Here is an 18,460-nt window from a genome sequence, read left to right as displayed (position 1 = left end):
CCTGTGCATGGATTTTTTTTTTTAACATGTGGTGGCTGTTACACACCAGCCCCACATGTGCTTGACAGCGCTAGGTCTTGGTCCAGTGGCAAGGATTAACCAAGACTACTGGAGACCAGCTCTGCTGCACGGACCTAGTGTGCACACAATCGCAGTGTGGACTGGCCCGTGCTGCCCCTGGGCTCACTCCTCTCCTGGGCCCCAATCGCGTCGCTTCACGATCACTCATTGCTCCTGCGCCCCAACCTCTACCTACCCACGTTCCAATCACTAACCTGAACCTTGATGACGTCCAATCCAGCCGCCCTCTTCGCTGCCGTCGCCCTCCTGCACCAGCTCACTGCTCCCAGAAGTGGTTGGGGCCGCTCCAACAACACTTGAGCTCGACACCATCCAGAACAAAGCAGTCCGCTTGATTGACACCCCATCCACCACCTTCAACATTCACTCCCTCCACCATGGCTGCAGAGTGTACCATCTGTAAGATGCACAGCAGCAACTCGGCACAGCTTCTTCGGCAGCACCTCCCAAACCCGCGACCATTGACCAGGACGAGGGCAGCAAGCACCATCATGTGCAAGTTCCCTTCCAAGTTGCACACCATCCTGACTTGTAAATATACCGCCATTCGTTCATCATCGCTTTGTCAAAATCCTGAAACTCCCTCCCTAACAGGACTGTGGGAATGCCTTCACCACACTGACTGTAGTGGTTCAAGGGCAATTAGGGCTGGGCAATAAATGCTGGCCTTGCCAGCGACGCCCACATCTCTGAATGATTTTAAAAAAGAGCTAATCTGATACTTGCACAGTGGAAAGATCTCTTCTGCTATGAAAGAAAATTGAAGGGGGCAACCATCTTTCTTGTGTATCTTCTAATGGCTGAAGCAAGACATTGGCACAGACCTCGACTTCCAGCCATCTCTTTCTGCTAGCAGTGTGCGTCATAGGTGACTTCACAAAAGGAAGAGGACGGACATCATGTTCCCAAAAAAGAAAATGATAAACCCACTGAGGAAAAATCTTCAGCTATATGAAAACTATTGAAGTATTCTATTGCTGTTGAGCCAATATAGTCAGAGAGGGAGTGGGGGATGGCTTAAAATTGCAGCAGATAATGTGTGGTTAGCACTAATTTGCTTGTCTTTTCTGATGTAGCAGTCAATGTATTACTAACTTTTGCCACATGAATGTCATTAATACAGTTTGATAATATACACAGAATAAATCAACTGCAAAGCAGTACTGACTACATAACCCAGAAGGCCTTTTGCTCCGTGAAGAACCTGCCAGGGGAATTAAAACTGTGGTAATGGGTAGTCTGTACACAAAATATCACCCTTCCTCCTCATTCTTTCCAATATTGTTCTGGAATCCGTTCCGAGGAGGTATATAGGCAGCTTGGGTTGACTATCATTTAATTCCTTCTCCTATTCAATATACACAGATGATCCATTATTACAGCTATATCATTCCAAAAAGTCAAAGATGCCAAAGTGCAGGTATAATCCTGAGATTGTTGTGGAGTGTAGCACAGTGCAAGCAAAGTTTCACAGCTCATGTGCGATCTGGCAGGCACCATCTGATGCAGTTATTTGTCTCTAATTTGTCAAACTGCTTGTCTGACATCCAATCCTGGATGAGTAGAAATTTCCTCCAAACTAAATATTGGGAAAACCAAAACCATTGTCTTCGATCCCCCCACAAACTCCGTTCCCTAATTACCAACTCCATTCCTCTCCCTGGCAATTGTCTGAGGCTGTTCTCAACCATTTGAACCCGAGATGAGCTTCCAACCACATATCTACTCCAACAGCAAGACCACTCACTTCCACCTCCGTAACATCTCCTGTCTTTGCCCCGCCTCAGCTTAACTGCTGTTGAAATGCTCATCCATGCCTTTGTTACCTCTAGACTTGACCTATTCCAATGCTCTCCTGGCCAATCTCCCATCTTCCACCCTACATAAATTTGGGCTCATCCAAAACTCTGCTGCCTGTATACTAACTCGCATGAAATCCCATGCCCCTGTGCTCACTAACTTACATTGGCTCTCTGTCTGGCAATGCCTCAATTGTAAAATTATCATCCTAGTTTTCTCTACGGCCTCACCCCTCCTGATCTTTGTAACCCCTAAGCTCTGGAATTCCCTCTCTAAACCTCTCCACCTCTACCCCTCTCTCCTTTCCAGGACTCTCCTTAAAACATACCTCTTTGTCCAAGCTTTGGTCATCTGCCCTAATACTTCCTTATGTGGCTCGGTGTCGAGTTTTGTTTGATAACGCTCCTGTGAAATGCCTTGAACAGTTTACTAGGTTAAAGGTGCTATATAAATGCAAATTGTTATTTTCTGAAAGAGGCTAATGGCTCATTTCACAATGTGCCATGTATGTAAATAATTACATTTAGGCTTTGGTAAGTAACAAAGAAATTAAATTGCTACACCTGGCTTAAACTGATGTACCTCAACTAACCGACGCTTGTTGCTTCAATAGCGGTCTTGCAAATATGAAGATATTCATACCTTGCCTGTTTTGATTCATGCAATTTGCAATTTAATGTTCTATTTTTAAAATCACTATCAACATATTAATGGGACACATTGTCTATAAGTTCCTCTGTCTCTCCTTCATCGTCGCCCCCCAACCATCCATACGCAGAATTTTACAGGTGTAGAATATGGATTTCTTTGCTACTTACCAAAGCCTAAATTTAATTATTTACATACTTGGCGTTGGCACACTGAAATGAGCTCCTGGACACACTCAGACAATAACTGCATCAGATGGTGCTTGCCAGGATGTACATGAGCTCTGTGAAACTTTGCTTGCACTGTGCTACACTCCACATTAGCTTGAGGAATATACCTGCACTGTTGACATCTTTGACTTTTTGGAAAAATTGGTGCTAACTAGAGTCCACCTATGGTCAATTTCTGAATTTGAAACAACTAAAAACTGTCATGAAATTATTAAACTCACCATGTTTATTGGAAAAGTGACATGATACTACACAATTATTTTAACTTTGTTTTTGTTGTAAACTGTACAGCAATGGACATGATTAGAAGTTTCACTAATCCATACAATAATTTCTGAGAAAATCCTAAAATTTCAACACATTAATGTACCACAGGCATTTTGAATTTACAGTAGTGGCTTATACCACCACAGACAATCTAGGCTGACATTTCAGTGCAGTTCTAGGGGGTGCTGCATTCTCAGGGGTACCAGCATTTGGATGAGATTTAATTTGATTCTTTAGTTTTTTTTCTGGTGGATGTCAAAGATCCCATGGCATTATGTGAAGAAGAGCAAATAATATTCCTAGCATCCTGGCCAACATTTTTCCCTTAAAATGTCACCACTAAAGAGGTTAACTGGCCATCTACCCGTTAGCCCCCATACTAGCCAACATTGTTAATGGCTGCTTTCTCTCCGCTACCATCTCTTTTCAAAACTACCGTCATCCCCCTTCCCTCTCAAAAATACATCTGATTTATCTGTTCTCTCTAACTATTGTCCGATCTCTAATTTCCTTTTCCCCCTCTATCTTCGCCACCTTGCTCCATGACCAACCCTCCCAAAACTCCTCATTGGAATCCCTTCAGTCCGGCCATTGCCCAATTCACACCACAGTGAACAGTTATGAATAACATCCTCTGTGGCTGTGATGCATTTTCCCTCCTTGCCCTCCTCAACTGCTCCACAGCATTTGCTGCAGTTGATCGCAGCACCCTCCTTTATTGCATCTCCTTTGTTGTCTAGCTCCTGTGTATTCCCTTTCTCAACTACACATTGTTTCTCCATGACCGTTTGTATGAACCGGGTCAGCTTCCATGCATATGTTGATGATACCAACCTCTACCCCTCCCGCTTCTATCGACCCCAAAACCATCTCTGCTGTCAAACTGACTGCTTGATATCCAATCATTGATGAGACCAAGATTTCCTTCAACTGAACACCAGGAAGACTGAAGCTATCATTTTGATCTCTGCCGTAAAGCCAGCTTCCTTGCTACGAAGTCCATCCCACTGGATGGCCACTTGCTTGAGCTGAACTAGATCATAGAAAACATCTCTCCTTTCCGACCGAAAGCTGATCTTCAGTCTCTACATCTTATCCATTATCCATCATCAGGGCCTCTTCCACTTCTACACCATTGCCTTCTCTACCCCAAACCTATCCTGTTGATACCCTTATCCACACTTTTGACACTTCTAGACTCAATTTCTCCGATGTCCGCTTTAGCCTCCATAAACTCCACTGTTTTATACTGTTTGACAACAATTACTGCACCACCCAATCCTCATTGACCTACATTGGCTGACTGTTCTCCTAGCGCATTGAATTTAAAATCCCCATCTTCTTCTTCAAATCCCTCTGGGTCCTGAACCCTCCCTATCATTGAAAATTCCTCCATTCTTGTGTTCCTTTGCACCTTCTTGTGCGGCCTGTCCCCCCCCCCCTTTGCCCCACCATTAGTGGCAGATCCTTCAGATGTCTCTGTTCTACTCTACGGAACTCTTCTCCCAAATCCTTCCCCTTCACCAATTCTGTATCCACCTTTTTAAAACTTTCTAAAAAAAAACAATGTTTTCAATCAAAGCTGCTGGCCATCTAACTCTCCCACCATGGTTCCTTTTTATCTATTTTATTTGTGTCTTGGGATATTTTCTAAGTTTAAAGGAGCTATGTAAATGCATGTTGGTGGTGGACCTTGCTGTTTGACTACTAAGTTTTCCTATGTGACAACAGTGACTGCACTTCTTTGGTTGTGATATTGTTGAAACATCCAGAGGATATGATTTAAGCATATGAATGCAAAGAGCTTGTCACTTTCTCAAGCTGTTGAAATAAGCATATGCTAGTTCAGTATTGTTCAATCATTTCATTTCATAGGTATCCCTCTGGATCGAGGAAGACTTGCTTCCACTCTTAGCATGAGTTCTTAGGTGGTTGTACAGTCCAATACGAGAACCACAGTCTCTGCCACAGGTGGGACAGATAGTCGTTGAGGGAAAGGGTGGGCAGGGAGCCTGGTTTGCCGCACGCTCCTTCCGCTGCCTGCGCTTGATTTCTGCATGCTCTCGGCGACGATACTCGAGGAGCTCAGCGCCCTCCCGAATGCACTTTCTCCACTTGGGGCGGTCTATGACCAAGGACTCCCAGGTGTCGGTGGGGATGTCACACTTTATCAGGGAGGCTTTGATAATTTGCCGTGGATGAGTTCTGAGTGGTGCTTGCTTTGGGATTCTCGTGTCTGGCATGCGAACTATGTGGCCTGCCCAGCGGAGCTGATCAAGTGTGGTCAGTGCTTCAATGCGGGGGATGTTGGCCTGGACAAGGGCGCTAATGTTTGTGCGTCTGTCTTCCCAGGAGATTTGTAGGATCTTGTGGAGACATCGCTGGTGGTATTTCTCCAGCGACTTGAGGTGTCTACTGTACATGGTCCACTTCTCTGAGCCATACAGGAGGGCGGGTATTACTATGACCCTGTAGACCATGAGCTTGGTGACAGTTTTGAGGGACTGATCTTCAAACACTCCTTTCCTCAGGCTGCCGAAGGCTGCACTGGCGCGCTGGAGGCGGTGTTGGATCTCATCATCAATGCCTGCTCTTGTTGATGGGTGGCTCCCGAGATAGGGGAAATGGTCCACGTTGTCCAGGGCCATGCCGTGGATCTTGATGTTTGGGGGGCAGTGCTGTGCGGCGAGGACAGGCTGGTGTAGGACCTTTGTCTTACTAATGTTTAGCGTAAGGCCCATGCTTTCATATGCCTCGGTAAATACGTCGACTATATCCTGGAGTTCAGCCTCTGTGTGTGCACAGACTCAGACGTCGTCCGCGTACTGTAGCTTGACGACAGAGGTTGGAGTGGTCTTGGACCTGGCCTGGAGATGGCGAAGGTTGAACAGCTTCCCACTGGTTCTGTAGTTTAGCTCCACTCCAGCAGGGAGCTTGTCAACTGTGAGGTGGAGCATGGCATTGTTCAATACATTAGCCACGAGTCACGTGGGTAATTTGGAATCCAGGCGCAGCTAATTGCATTGAAATAACATTGAGTAGTAGACACTGGGCATGTGATGTCAATATTCATATTGAATATTCATATTAAAAACACGAAGTCAGCAACATGGTACGGAGAGAGGAGCTGTCATTCTGGTCAGCTCCACCAATCAGAATTATCGCTCCAGGCCAGCAGAAGAAACCAAACCCAACCAATAAGGAGAAGCTCCAACAGGGCACTTCCTGGAAAAGGGCAACAGCATCTAACCATGTTCTGGGTGGAGAGCAAAACAGCATCTAACCACGTTCTGGGTGGGGAGCAGGGTGTGTCTCGTTGTGCGAGTCAACATTCTCACTAATCACAAGTCAAAGTACTGCTCACAACTGCTGGACAAAAACCTAGAAAATGCACCAAGGTGTTATGTATTTGATAAATTCATGCCAGAATACTAAACTTGTTAACAAAAGCAAAATACTGCGGATGCTGGCAATCTGATATATAAACAGAAAATGCTGGCAATACTCAGCAGGTCAGGCAGCATCTGTGCAGAGAGAAACCGAGTTAACGCTGCAGGGACTGGATTTTCGGCTTCTCCGTTTTTTGGCCCTTTGCAAAGAGAGGTGTTGAACGAATTTCACGGCGCAAAAACGCTAACCTCGCCAACTTTAGTGCAGGGCCGGGATCGCTCTGAGAGGGGCCTTGGAAGGGGGGAAAAAAATTCACAAAAATTCAAAAAACATTGCCAACACCTTACCACATAAACCGCTACAAAAATATAAAAGAATAAAAACTGGAATTTTCCTTTTTTGCAGTTTATCCAACTCCCCACTCCCAGCAGGGCTGACCACTGTTTTCTCTGGCGGTCATCGCGGGGCACGTTTCGCGGCGTAAGGGTTGGATATTTGTCAAAACTTCGCCGGTGTCTCAATGCCATTGCACACCCGGTGCAGTTCTCCCCGGAGGTGCTTCTAAGCGCTGCCGCAAAAACTGACCTGGAGGATCGCGCCCGGATGCAAAAGTGCTCACCGCCCCATTTTTCGCCATGGAGGGTCAAAACCCGGCCACAAACGACTTAAGAATCCAGCCCCTGTAGATCTTTCACGATGACCTTTTGTCAGAACTAATCTGGTTTGTTATTTTCATATCTTCACGCTCTTCCTTTGGGGAATAGTGTGTTGTAGTGGAAGGATTTGCAGGCTGATTATCGGTCTGACCGGTCGTGATGTGAACGCTACTTCCGTGACTAACCATAAACCGATAGGGTGGGTTAGTCCTATACAACGGGAGAGTTTTATGGGCTCCCACAACAGAGGAGAGGAGAGGACCCACACATACTGTATGTGACTATCCAGCTGGGTGTTAACTCAAAATTCAGAGCCAGAGCTCTGGTCACTCACTGGGGCTGTCTGGAGTGGGGTTCAAACCTTGCACCTTCTGATTCAAGCGGGAATGCTCCAATCTTTGGTGAAAGTGAAAGATTGCGAAGTTTTGCCATGAATGGTGGAGATGTTTAAGTTAATATGCACATGAAGTATATTTACCTGCATTGTGTGTAGGGTGTTTTCTGCTAAAATTAGTGCGTGTGAATATGTGTCAGCGTAGCCACGCCTGTAGCCAGTGAGCGATTTCTATTAGACAATACTGCTGGGCAAAGTGCTTGTGATACTTTTTAGTGCAACAATTCTTTACTGTGAGCAACTCAATTGTAAATTACTATAACTCTGCTATACCTGTGGGCTTTTGAGTTGTGCAGTTGACACTACTTGATTTATTCTGCATAAAGTGTTAATCTCCCATATTAATTTTGTATGTAATCTGACTCTAACTGAGGGATCAGAAGGCCCCATATACACCATGAGGGAAGTTGAACAAATTTGCCAACTGAAGATTTTGGGTTGCAGTATTTAACTTCTGGCACCATTCTTAAATGATCAATATCATTTGTGGAATTTGCATTTTTTTCTTTGCTGTTCCAGTTTTTAATTTTCTTTCTGGGAGGTGTGATTAACTTCCAGTTAAATGCTAAATGTTTGGGGAGTGTGTTGCATCTTCTGACATTTCTGTAAGTTGTACAAAAAAAAAACGTGGTCTATTTTATTAAAAAAAAACATACATAGTATATTAAACACTGCACGGTGAGCAGCCACGTACAGTATTTCAGAATCTAAGGAATTTACATCAGGCATTTCTAGTCTTTTTTTTTAAATGGAAATTCAAAGTATCCTTCAATTGAATTATTAAAATTCCAGGAAAAGGTTACTTTTACTTTGTGCTTGGTTTTCTGTTTGTGATTATACAAGTTACATGTGAGTAAATACTTGATTGAATGCCAAAATGTCCTTGTTTCTTTTTAATTGAAAAAAACATTTTCTGAGCTGCATTGATGCGCCAAACGGATTGGGTTCAATTCCTGGTCTTTGATGAATCAGCTCATTTCAGCCAGCACAGTGGTAAGGATGCCACAGTTCTCCTCCATTCTCAAGAACTTGGCCTCGGTTCCTGCTCTTGATTTCCGATTAGTGTCCCCTGTTGTAAGTGTGCATTTTCTTTTTAGAGACGAAGATGGATATTATCAGGTGTGGCTTGTGACACCCCCATGAATAAATAATCTGTCAACGTTCACTGTTGAGGCAGCAAGGAATCGATGCAAAATCCCCCCAAAATTCTACTCATTCTTGACCCCCAGTTAATCATAAATTACAAGTTGTAATAATAGCCACAATGGTCTTAAATGCCCATCTGCGATGGCACTGATGACCCTCCAGTATCTTGCCCAATATGTGAGCTTAGACGGTGAATATTGACTATTCAAGTAGCGATTGATACACATGCATTTTTTAGCAAGGGTCATAGTTAGTGATCAGAGTTTAAATACAGGAGTATTTTTCCCCTAATAAAAACATAAATGCTGGAAATACTCAGCAGGTCAGGCATAAGAACATAAGAAATGGGAACAGGGGCAGGCCATTCGCCCCCTCAAGCCTGCTCTGCCTTTCAATAAGATCATGGCTGATCTGATCTTTTACCTCAACTCCACTTTCCTGCACTATCCCCATATCCCTTTGATTCCCTTAATAGCCAAAAATCTATCGATCTCTGTCTTGAGTATACTTAACTACTGAGCCACCACAGTCCTCTGGAGTAGAGAATTCTAAAGATTTGCCATCCCATGAGTGAAGACATTTCTCCTCATCTCTGTTGAGACTGTGACAGTCTCGACTGGTTCTCGACTTCCCAGCCAGGGGAAACATCCTTCCTGCAGCTACCCTGTTCAAATCCTGTAAGAATTTTGTATGTTTCAATGAGATCACCTCTCAGTCTTAAACTCTAGAGAATATAGGCCTAGTTTACTCAATCTCTCCTCATAGGACAATTCCCCCCTGCCCCCATCCCAGGAATCAGTCTGGTGAACCTTCATGGCACTCACTCTATGGCAATTATATCCTTCCTTCGGAAGAGTCACGGAAACGGGACATGGGTAGAAAAAATAAGAGTTGAAATCAGAAGAAATCTGTTCCATGAGGCATGAACAGGCTGAAATGACGGGTCTACCAGGGCAGTCCTGTTTGTGGATCTTGGGAAGGAGGTAGAAGTGTGCTGTACGGGGTTGGGGGACTGAGGTTGGAGGCCGTGGAGGGAAGATCTCCAGAGGAGATGAGGTCAGTGACCGTCTTGGGAACAATGGCTTGATGTTTGGTGGTGGGATCATGGTTCAGGCGGAGGTAGGAAAAGGCATTAGAGAGTTGGCGTTCAGCCTCTGCTAGGTAGAGGTTGGTTCGCCAAAGAACAACAGCGCCACTCTTGTCAGCAGGTTTAATAACAATGTTAATGTTGGACCTGAGAGAACGGAGTGTTGCAAGTTCAGAGGGAGGTAGGTTATAGTAAGTGAGCGGAGCAGAGAAATTGAGATGGCCGATGTCACGCCGGCAATTCTGAATGAAAAGATCTAGAGAGGGTAAGAGGCCTCTTTTCCCCTCCTAGCCGAGCTCTGGATAAATGTGTCTGCAATCAGGTCAATATTGCGGGGAATATCAGCAGAGGTGCAACAGAGAAAATTAGGTTCCAGGTGAGGTCCAGTTTGCTGGTGTATTTTGTAGGGACCTATTTAAAGACATTTTCAGATGGTTTGAAGTCACTGAAAAACAGTAATTTATTGAATTGTGATTAGATCAGAAACAATGGTTTATTTTTCGTCATAAAGGAGGAGAGGTTTCCACAGCATGGGACCTAGGTATCTGAAAGCACTGCCACCAGTGATTGGGTGAAGGAAGGGGTGCACCAAGGCCAGAGTCCGAGGAAGGGAGAGATCAAGGGGGTTGTTGGGGGCTGGAGAAGGTTCCATCCAGGGGTGGGGAATGAAGGGATTTAAACACAAGGCAAGAATTTTAAGTTTACGCCACTGGGGAACCGGGACGATGTAAGTCAGTGGGATGAAGGTGATGATGAGCAAAGGTTGGTGCAAGCTCAGATACAGGCAGCAGAGTTTTGAATGAACTGAAGTTTATGTAGGGTGGATAATGGGAGATCATTGGTCTAATTTGGCTATGATCACTTGGATGAGTAGACTCGCGCAAATGCAGACCACCACCGAGCTGGACAATAGAGGAGAGGTGTTTGAGGAGGATGATGCGATTGATTGTATCGAAGACTGTAGAGAGGTCAAGGACAATGAAGAGAGAAAATGCACAACAGTAACAGTTTGTGACTTTGGTTAAGGCTGTTTGATTCTGTGGGAAGATCAAAAACCTACCTGGAGAGATTCAAACAGAGTGGGCACAAATTTGGGAGATGACAACAATTCAGTGACCTTGGAGAGGAAAACGAGGTTGCAGATGGGATGTAGTTAGTGAGGACTGTAGGCTCGAGTGGTGTTTTGAGGAGGAGGATCATTGGTTTTGAAAGGGAGATGGTCAGTATCTGAGGAAAGGGAGCTTTGACTATAATAGCTAACAGAGACCAGGAGGAAAAGCTGCATGGTCAGGAGTTCAGTGGGAATGGATTGAGGAAGCAGAAGGAAGGTCTAGTGGATCAGATGAGCTTAGAGGGCAGTGGAAAGAGATGGGAGAGAAACTAGCGGGATACACTGATACAGGTCTAGAATAAGAGAAATTAGGGTGAGGTTTGGCTTGTTGGGCATGGGGAAGCAGCAGAAACAGCTGAGCAGATGACAAAGAAATCCATCCGCTCTTATAACAGTGTTGGACGTGTGGGTAGAGGGCGAGAGGTGGGTTTTAAGGAAGCTGTTGGTAGTAGAGAAGAGAAGCCTGGAGTATTGGGTGGTTTTGGCAGAAGAGAATGAGGCTCGCTAAAGCTTGATGTGGTCGAGCCGGATCTGGTGATTGATGACTGAACCAGTTGTGTGCTAGGCATGCTCACATTTGTGCTCTTTTGACTAGCTGAGGGGAGTAACTGGGATGGAAGACAATGAAGGTTTTGCTGGGGGGGGGCAAGAGACATTAGGAAGTGGTTGAGAAGTAACCAATTCCAGATGTATTGTGGTAAATGGAGGGCTGGGATTTTAGAGTATGGTTGTAACCAACTAGTGGGAGGATTTTTTCCAGAGGCGGATACAGAGCAATGTAAGTTATGAAGATGTGGGTGGTGAGGGATACAAGAAAGATCCGAGATGGGTCTGTTTTGTGATCGAGGTCACAAAATGTGGCAAGGTCGAGGGGGTGGCCATGAATATGAGTGGGAGAGTTTTTATGGACAAAGGTTTAGGAAGGCAGTGAATTCAGAGGAGAGGGGGAAAGTGGAACAGAGATGAAAGAAAGACTTGGATTTATAAAGCGCTTTTCATGACCACTGGATGTCTCAAAGCGCTTTGCAGCCAATGAAGTACTTTTGAAGTGTAATCATTGTTGTACTGTAGGAACTGTGGCAGCCAATTTGCGCACAAGCAAGCTCCCACAAACAGCAATCTGATGACCAGATAATCTGTTTTTTTATGTTTATGTTGATTGAGGGATAAATATTGGTCAAGACATAGGGGATAACGCCCCTGCTCTTCGAAATAGTGCCCTAGGATCTTTTACGTCCACTTGAGAGAGCAGACAGGACCTCCGTTTAACATCTCATCACTGAGTATGAGGAGTCGCTTGGTGCAGAGGCTGAAGGAAGATAGACGGGATGATCGTTCTGGGAGAAATTCAGGGTGGGATTTCATAGATAACTAGGATAACTAAGAGAGATGAGTGTAGTGGAACAGGATAAGGTGCTTGAAAAACAAGGAGAGGCTGTGGTGTAACTTGGTGATGAGGGCCATACTGCCACCACAGTGGTTTGGATGGGTAGTGGTGGTAAGTATAGATAACTTCTTAGCTTTGCCCAAACACTACAGATGTAGTGTAAAATGCAGCTTATTTTTTTAGTATTATAGATCTTCTCTGATATCGTGGTAGTTAACTTTGTTTTTTTTTTAATATAGTTCTGTGGAAGCAAAAAGGCCTATATCTGACCCCATTGCAATTTAAGAGTTGAATTTAAGAAAAACATTCCTTATATGGATTTATTAAACTTGCTCTTGCAACCTTCTCCAGATGTGCGAGTGGGTGAACAATTTCCTCCACAGATTCCAACTGGGGCGTTTCCATAGTGTAACAAATAAATTCTGTTTTTTCTGTCCGCCTTTGTTTTAGACTCCAACTGAATTCTGCTTCCAAATCTGTATTTTTTTAAAAATCCCTTGTTGGAATGTCAATGTTCACCATTTCCTTACAACATTAGATATGTAGCTGGAAAAGGAATCCCTCAGCTTTTTAAAGATTACTGTTAAAATATGTATTTGGGGGAAATCAATTCAGCATGGATGTTTTCGGTTACCTGATGGCTGCTGTGAACTGAACTGCTTTGGAAAGATTGTTAAAAATCAGATGTTGAATATGGAAAATTAGGAATTATGTATCTGAGCAGAATGCAAGATTTGTGCTTTTTGTCACCTGGGTGTCTTTTGCACCTGCATGCAGGAATCCATCATTGTGCTGAAGCAGCTCCAAACCAAGTTACTGAGAAAGGCACATGAATTTCTATGTGCCTGATACAGAGTGCACACTATCTTCCATTGGGGAAAAAAACCCTACTTTCCTAAGCATAGAGGGGGCTTGGGGACCCCCAGGTATGTGTAAGGATGCTGGTGTAATTTAACCAGTTACAACTGGGTGATGGTGGGCAACCTTGCCTCACTGTTTTTACACAGCTATTGGAGTAATCAACGATTCAACCATGTACTCTTGTAGCTTCCAGTTTTGTCATGAGGGCCATTTGAGGCACGATGTTGAAAGCCTCATGAAAATCAATAGCAGAAATGTAAGTGTGTTTCCCTATTCTTAACAGATAAAGCCATAACCTGCTGCATGTATTCCTCCCGAGAACAGAGTCTGTTCCTCTGGTTACACCAAAGGGCCTGTAATGCATCATATGTACATGCTGCAAAGAACTGAAAAAGCCTTAGTAACAGTGAGATTCTTTGGCAGTTCTAAATTTAGCTAGAATCCACCTTCTTGTGGCTAGAAACTACAATTGTACCCTGGAACAAGCATCAAACAGAATCCTGTTCCCCAGTCTCCAGATGGGCAGCTTCAAATAATCGTAGGATATGTGGAACATTCTTTGTTCCAGTCCTACTCGGGTCCCCTCCCTCGCCTCTTTTTCCAGTGCATTGATGACCGTATCTGTGCCGTTTCCTGCACTCACCCTGAACTTGAAAATTTCATTCACTTTGCATCCAATTTCCACCCTTCCCTCACCTTCACATGGTCCATCTTCGACTCTTCCCTTCCCTTCCCTTCCTCGACTTCTCCGTCTTCATCTCTGGAGATAGGCTTTCGACCAATATCCACTATAAGCCCACTGACTCCCACAGTCTGGACTACACTTCCTCCCACTCCACCTCCTGTAAGGACTCCATTCCATTCTCCCAGTTTTTCCGTCTCTGTCACATCTGCTCTGACGATGCCACCTTTCACACTAGTGCCTCTGACATGTCTTCCTTTTTCCTCAACAGAGGATTCCCCTCTGCCGTGGTTAACGTGGCCCTCGACCATGTCTGTTCTATTTCCCGCACCTCTGCTCTCGCCCCTTCCCCTCCCTCTTCGAACCATGACAGGGTTCACCCCACCAGCCTCCACGATCAACGGATCATTTTCCGCCACCTCCAGCGTGATTCCACCACCAATCACATCTTCCCCTCCCCTCCTCTCTCAGCATTCTGAAGGAACCACTCCCTCCGCGACACTCTGTTCCATTCCGCAGTCATCCCCAGCCACCCCCTCCCCTTCCCATGACACCTTTCCGTGCAAGTGCAGGAGATGCAACACCTACCCTTTTACCTCCTTCCTTCCCACTATCCAGGGCCCGAAATACTCCTTCCAGGTGAAACAGCGATTTACTTGTACTTCTTTCAATTTAGTATACTGTTCGCTGCTCACGATGTGGTCTCCTCTACATTAGGGAGACCAAGCGTAGATTGCGTGACCGCTTTCTGGAGCATCTCCATTCAGTCCGCAAATGTGACCCTGAGCTTCAGGTCTCCTGTCACTTTAATTCTTCACTCCACTTCCACTCTGATCTCTCTGTCCTCTGTCTCCCACACTGTTCCAACGAAGCTCAACACAAGCTCGAGGAACAGGATCACATCTTTCATTTAGACACTTTACAGCCTTCTGGACTCAAAATAGTTAAAAAAATTTCAGAGCGTAACCGCTGACAATCCTTGGCTCCCTTTCTTTTTCTACCCCCCCCCCCCCCCCTCAAATCCTGTTTCTTTTTTTTTCTCCTCATCTCTAATGGCAGTTAGTCATTATCCCGCCATTCACACCCTATCTTGACTAATGTTTTTCTAACTCCTGGCATTACTATTTGAATTTGGGCCATCATCCCTTTTGTCTCTAATCTCTCCTGTCTTCCACCCTATCACAGACCTTCCCCTTTGTTCTTTCTTCCCCTCCCCTTTTCAGTGCTTGTTAAGAATCTGTTCTTTCTGAACACACTCCAGTTTTGACGAAGGGCCATCGACCCGAAATGTTAACTCTGCTTCCCCTCCACAGATGCTGCCTGACCTGAGATTTTCAGCGTTTTCTGTTTTTATTCAATACAAGGCAGTGATTCTTGGCACATCTCAAACCACTCGTCCACTCTTTTTCTCTCTCTGCCCTTCTTCACCCATCTTTCCTTGAGTAGTTTTTAGACTGCAAGATAACTAACACATGGAAAACTTGAAAAGGAGGGAAACTACAAATTTTAGCAACTAGGTGTGAAATGGGGGTGAAAAGTATGCAACATCACTCACTCTAAGCTGATCAATTTTGGGAGATTGCAGAAAGTCCTTTTCTGCTGATGCCAGGTCCACATCTGCCTTTATTCCAAAGCATTGCACAGGTACTATGGTATTTAAGATCCTGAAAGAAATAGATCATCTGGATCCTAAAGTGATGTTCAATATTAACACAAACTCTAGGACAAGAGGATGAGGTTTCAAGGTTAGACAAGAAAACGTAAATATACAGTTAAGATATAACTTTATGCAGAGGATGATAAGTATGTGGAAAAGCCTTATTTAGGGAGGCAAGTGTTATAACTTTCAAGATAGTGATGAATACATTTTGGTAGACAGCATTATTATAGGGAATAAAGGAAATGGGGTAGGAAGTCTGATTTTTGGCAATGACAAAATTGGTCTATTTCGATTGTGCACAATCCATGTTCCAAGGATGCTAGGACATAGCTCATTCTGTTCAAAGCCTTAATCTAGTAATGTATTTGATGAACTGATCTCTTGGAACTTGATTGACTCATTGAGTTGTGCAGGAATTTCCCAGAATTTTTCCCGAAGTTGGCACTTTTTATTTGATGGCAAAATGAGTTAGCATTACTAATGATTGGAATGGATGTGTCACAAGATTTATCGTCTAACAGAGTCAGCATGGATGCTCCATCTGTTTTTTTTTTTAAAAACACCCTTATTGTCACGTATATGGTCGTAATTATGGCCTTTATTGAAGTAGTATGCTCAGGGTCTGTACAGTAAGTGCTACAAGGTTTATATCTGTTGGTGATGAGGAATCTAAGCTTGTACTAAATCAATTGAAAGCATCAATGTTTCTAAATTTTGTTTTCTCAGGCACAGCATGAATGTGGGAGTCGATTCCTAGAGGCACTAATTCCCTGTTGCCATGACAACAGGCGACTGCTGTCATCTTCCAGGGTCTCTCTGTGATTGTACTGGCAATGCTGCCTTTTCTAAGACGGTAGCAGCAGCTGATGTGGGTCGCCCTCAGTACGTCACACAAGTAACAGCAAAAAATGGACGTCTGCTGTCGACTGTCATTAAGGCTTTAAGCACTCAAAGGTAAGTGGGCTATGAGCTGCAAATGTCAGAAAATAGGTCCCTATTTGTTCTTACTGTTTCAAGGCATAACACGAGAAGAGCGCATTGTGTTTAGCAGCTTTGAAGCTATCGTATTTATCAACAGTAGGGATTTCTTTCTTTATAATTTACTGGGAGATCAAGTTTACATGCCTATTAGCTCGAGATATTATGGTGAGCCATTGGCAAACGCACTATACCTCTTAACTACTTGCCACACAGCACTGACCCCTGATCATCAAAATCCACGTCTTGGACAACGTGGACCATTTCCCCGACCTTGGGAGCCTACTATCAGCAAGGGCAGACATTGATGACGAGGTCCAACACCGCTTCCAATGTGCCAGCGCAGCCTTTGGTCGCCTGAGGAAGAGAGCTTTTGTTTGAAGACCAGCATCTCAAATCTGGCACCAAGCTTGTGGTTTACAGGGCAGTAGTGATACCCGCCCTCCTATATGGCTCAGAGATGTGGACTATATACAGCAGACATCTCAAAGCGCTGGAAAAGTACCACCAGCGCTGCCTCCGCAAGATCCCATAAATCCACACGGAGGATAGATGCACTAACGTCAGTGTTCTCACTCAGGCCAACATCTCCAGCATCGAAGCACTGACCATGCTTGACCAGCTCCATTGGGCAGGCCACATCATCCGCAGACTCCCTAAGCAAGCATTCTACTCTGAACTCCTACACGGCAAGCGAGCCCCAGGTGGGCAGAGGAAACGTTTCAAGGACACCCTCAAAGCCTCCTTGATAAAGTGCAACATCCCCACCAGCACCTGGGATTCCCTGGCCCAAGATCACCCAAAGTGGAGGAAGAGCATCCGGGAGGGCGCTGAGAGCCTCGAGTCTCATCGCTGAGAGCATGCAGAAATCATGTGCAGACAGCGGAAGGTGCATGTGGAAAACCAGGCTCCCCACCCACTCTTTCCTTCAACCACTGTCTGCCCCATCTGTGACAGAGACTGTAATTTCTGCGTTGGACTGTATAGCCACCTGAGAACTTACTTTAGAGTGGAAGCAAGTCTTCCTTGATGATGCCTCCTAATTTTAATCAGGATGCCATAACATTAAACCACAATATGGCAAAACAACAGCAGACTACCAAGCAGCCAAGTTAGCTAATTTCATGGTTCTACAGTAAACTACTTTCCCTTCCCCCTCTTCCTCAGCACAGATGCAAATTCCATCTTTTTGACAGATGGCTAATTGAGAGGCTTGTAACATGGGTTTGTTGATGATTCAGCTTGTGGGAAAACTTTGCGTACACACGATGAGAAAAGATAATGCAACATATAGCCTTCTGATGTGTTAAAGAATGACAAAGTAGTGCAGTATATGTTAATGCACTAATGTGTGCCATAGACTGGGGCAGAACTGGTAAAGTTCCAGTATTAGAGCCCATCCTACACTACACCACCTATCAGCTGGACCATTCTTAGGAAGTATAATTTAAGAGCACCATTGGCAGTAATGAAGATTGGTGTGTGGAGTGGGCGAGGGGGAGGAATTAACCTTCAAATTCTGTGAAGAAATGAAACATCCCCCTGACCTGTTTGTGTGAAGGTTTCTTGTTTTTAGTTGGAGTTGTAATGTGAGATGTATGGGTGGCATATTTTTGTTAGGAATACAAACTCTCTGGGCTTAAAATTCTGTAAGTCCTACTCTGCCGGTGGAAATGTGTTCGAGCAGAACTCCCGGCTGCCCAGAAGCTAGGGCGCAGATCCCACCCATCCCAAGTTCTGAGGTGTGATTATCTACATACTTTGGGCAGGCCACATCAGGAGCACACCCCAACGGAGCCCCCAAAAGATTGGAGGAGCACCATGCAACTCCGAGGGAAGAAAGTGCCCAACAATGGAGGTAACTTTCTCTCTCCAACTCCCAATGGAGCTTGCAGTTAGGGCCAAAATAATGCAATTTGATTCCTTCAGTCTGCTTGGTTTCCACACTAGACTTGAACAGGGTTTGATTGGAGAAAAAAAACATTTTCTCACAGGATGGTGCTGTGGAAAAGATTCCCAGAGAAGGGAGTTGATTTGATTTGGTGTCAGTTGGCACCTTTTAAAGGAACTGGATTGATACCT

General features: G+C 44.7%; 1 protein-coding gene across 2 annotated transcripts in view; it reads left to right on the top strand.

Moving 5' to 3' along the window:
* The window catches only part of marchf2 (membrane-associated ring finger (C3HC4) 2), a 45,409-nt gene that overhangs the window by 14,094 nt on the left and 12,855 nt on the right, over positions 1–18,460 (top strand). For both annotated transcript variants that reach the window (XM_070859863.1, XM_070859864.1), the window contains exon 2: positions 16,127–16,354. In XM_070859863.1, the coding sequence (XP_070715964.1) occupies positions 16,179–16,354 (176 nt within the window). In that variant the 5' untranslated portion in view covers positions 16,127–16,178. The remainder of the gene's footprint in view (positions 1–16,126; positions 16,355–18,460) is intronic.

Source organism: Pristiophorus japonicus, chromosome 18 (genome assembly GCF_044704955.1).
Source record: "Pristiophorus japonicus isolate sPriJap1 chromosome 18, sPriJap1.hap1, whole genome shotgun sequence".
NCBI lineage: Eukaryota > Metazoa > Chordata > Chondrichthyes > Pristiophoridae > Pristiophorus > Pristiophorus japonicus.
This window is presented reverse-complemented; position numbering and strand designations above follow the sequence as displayed.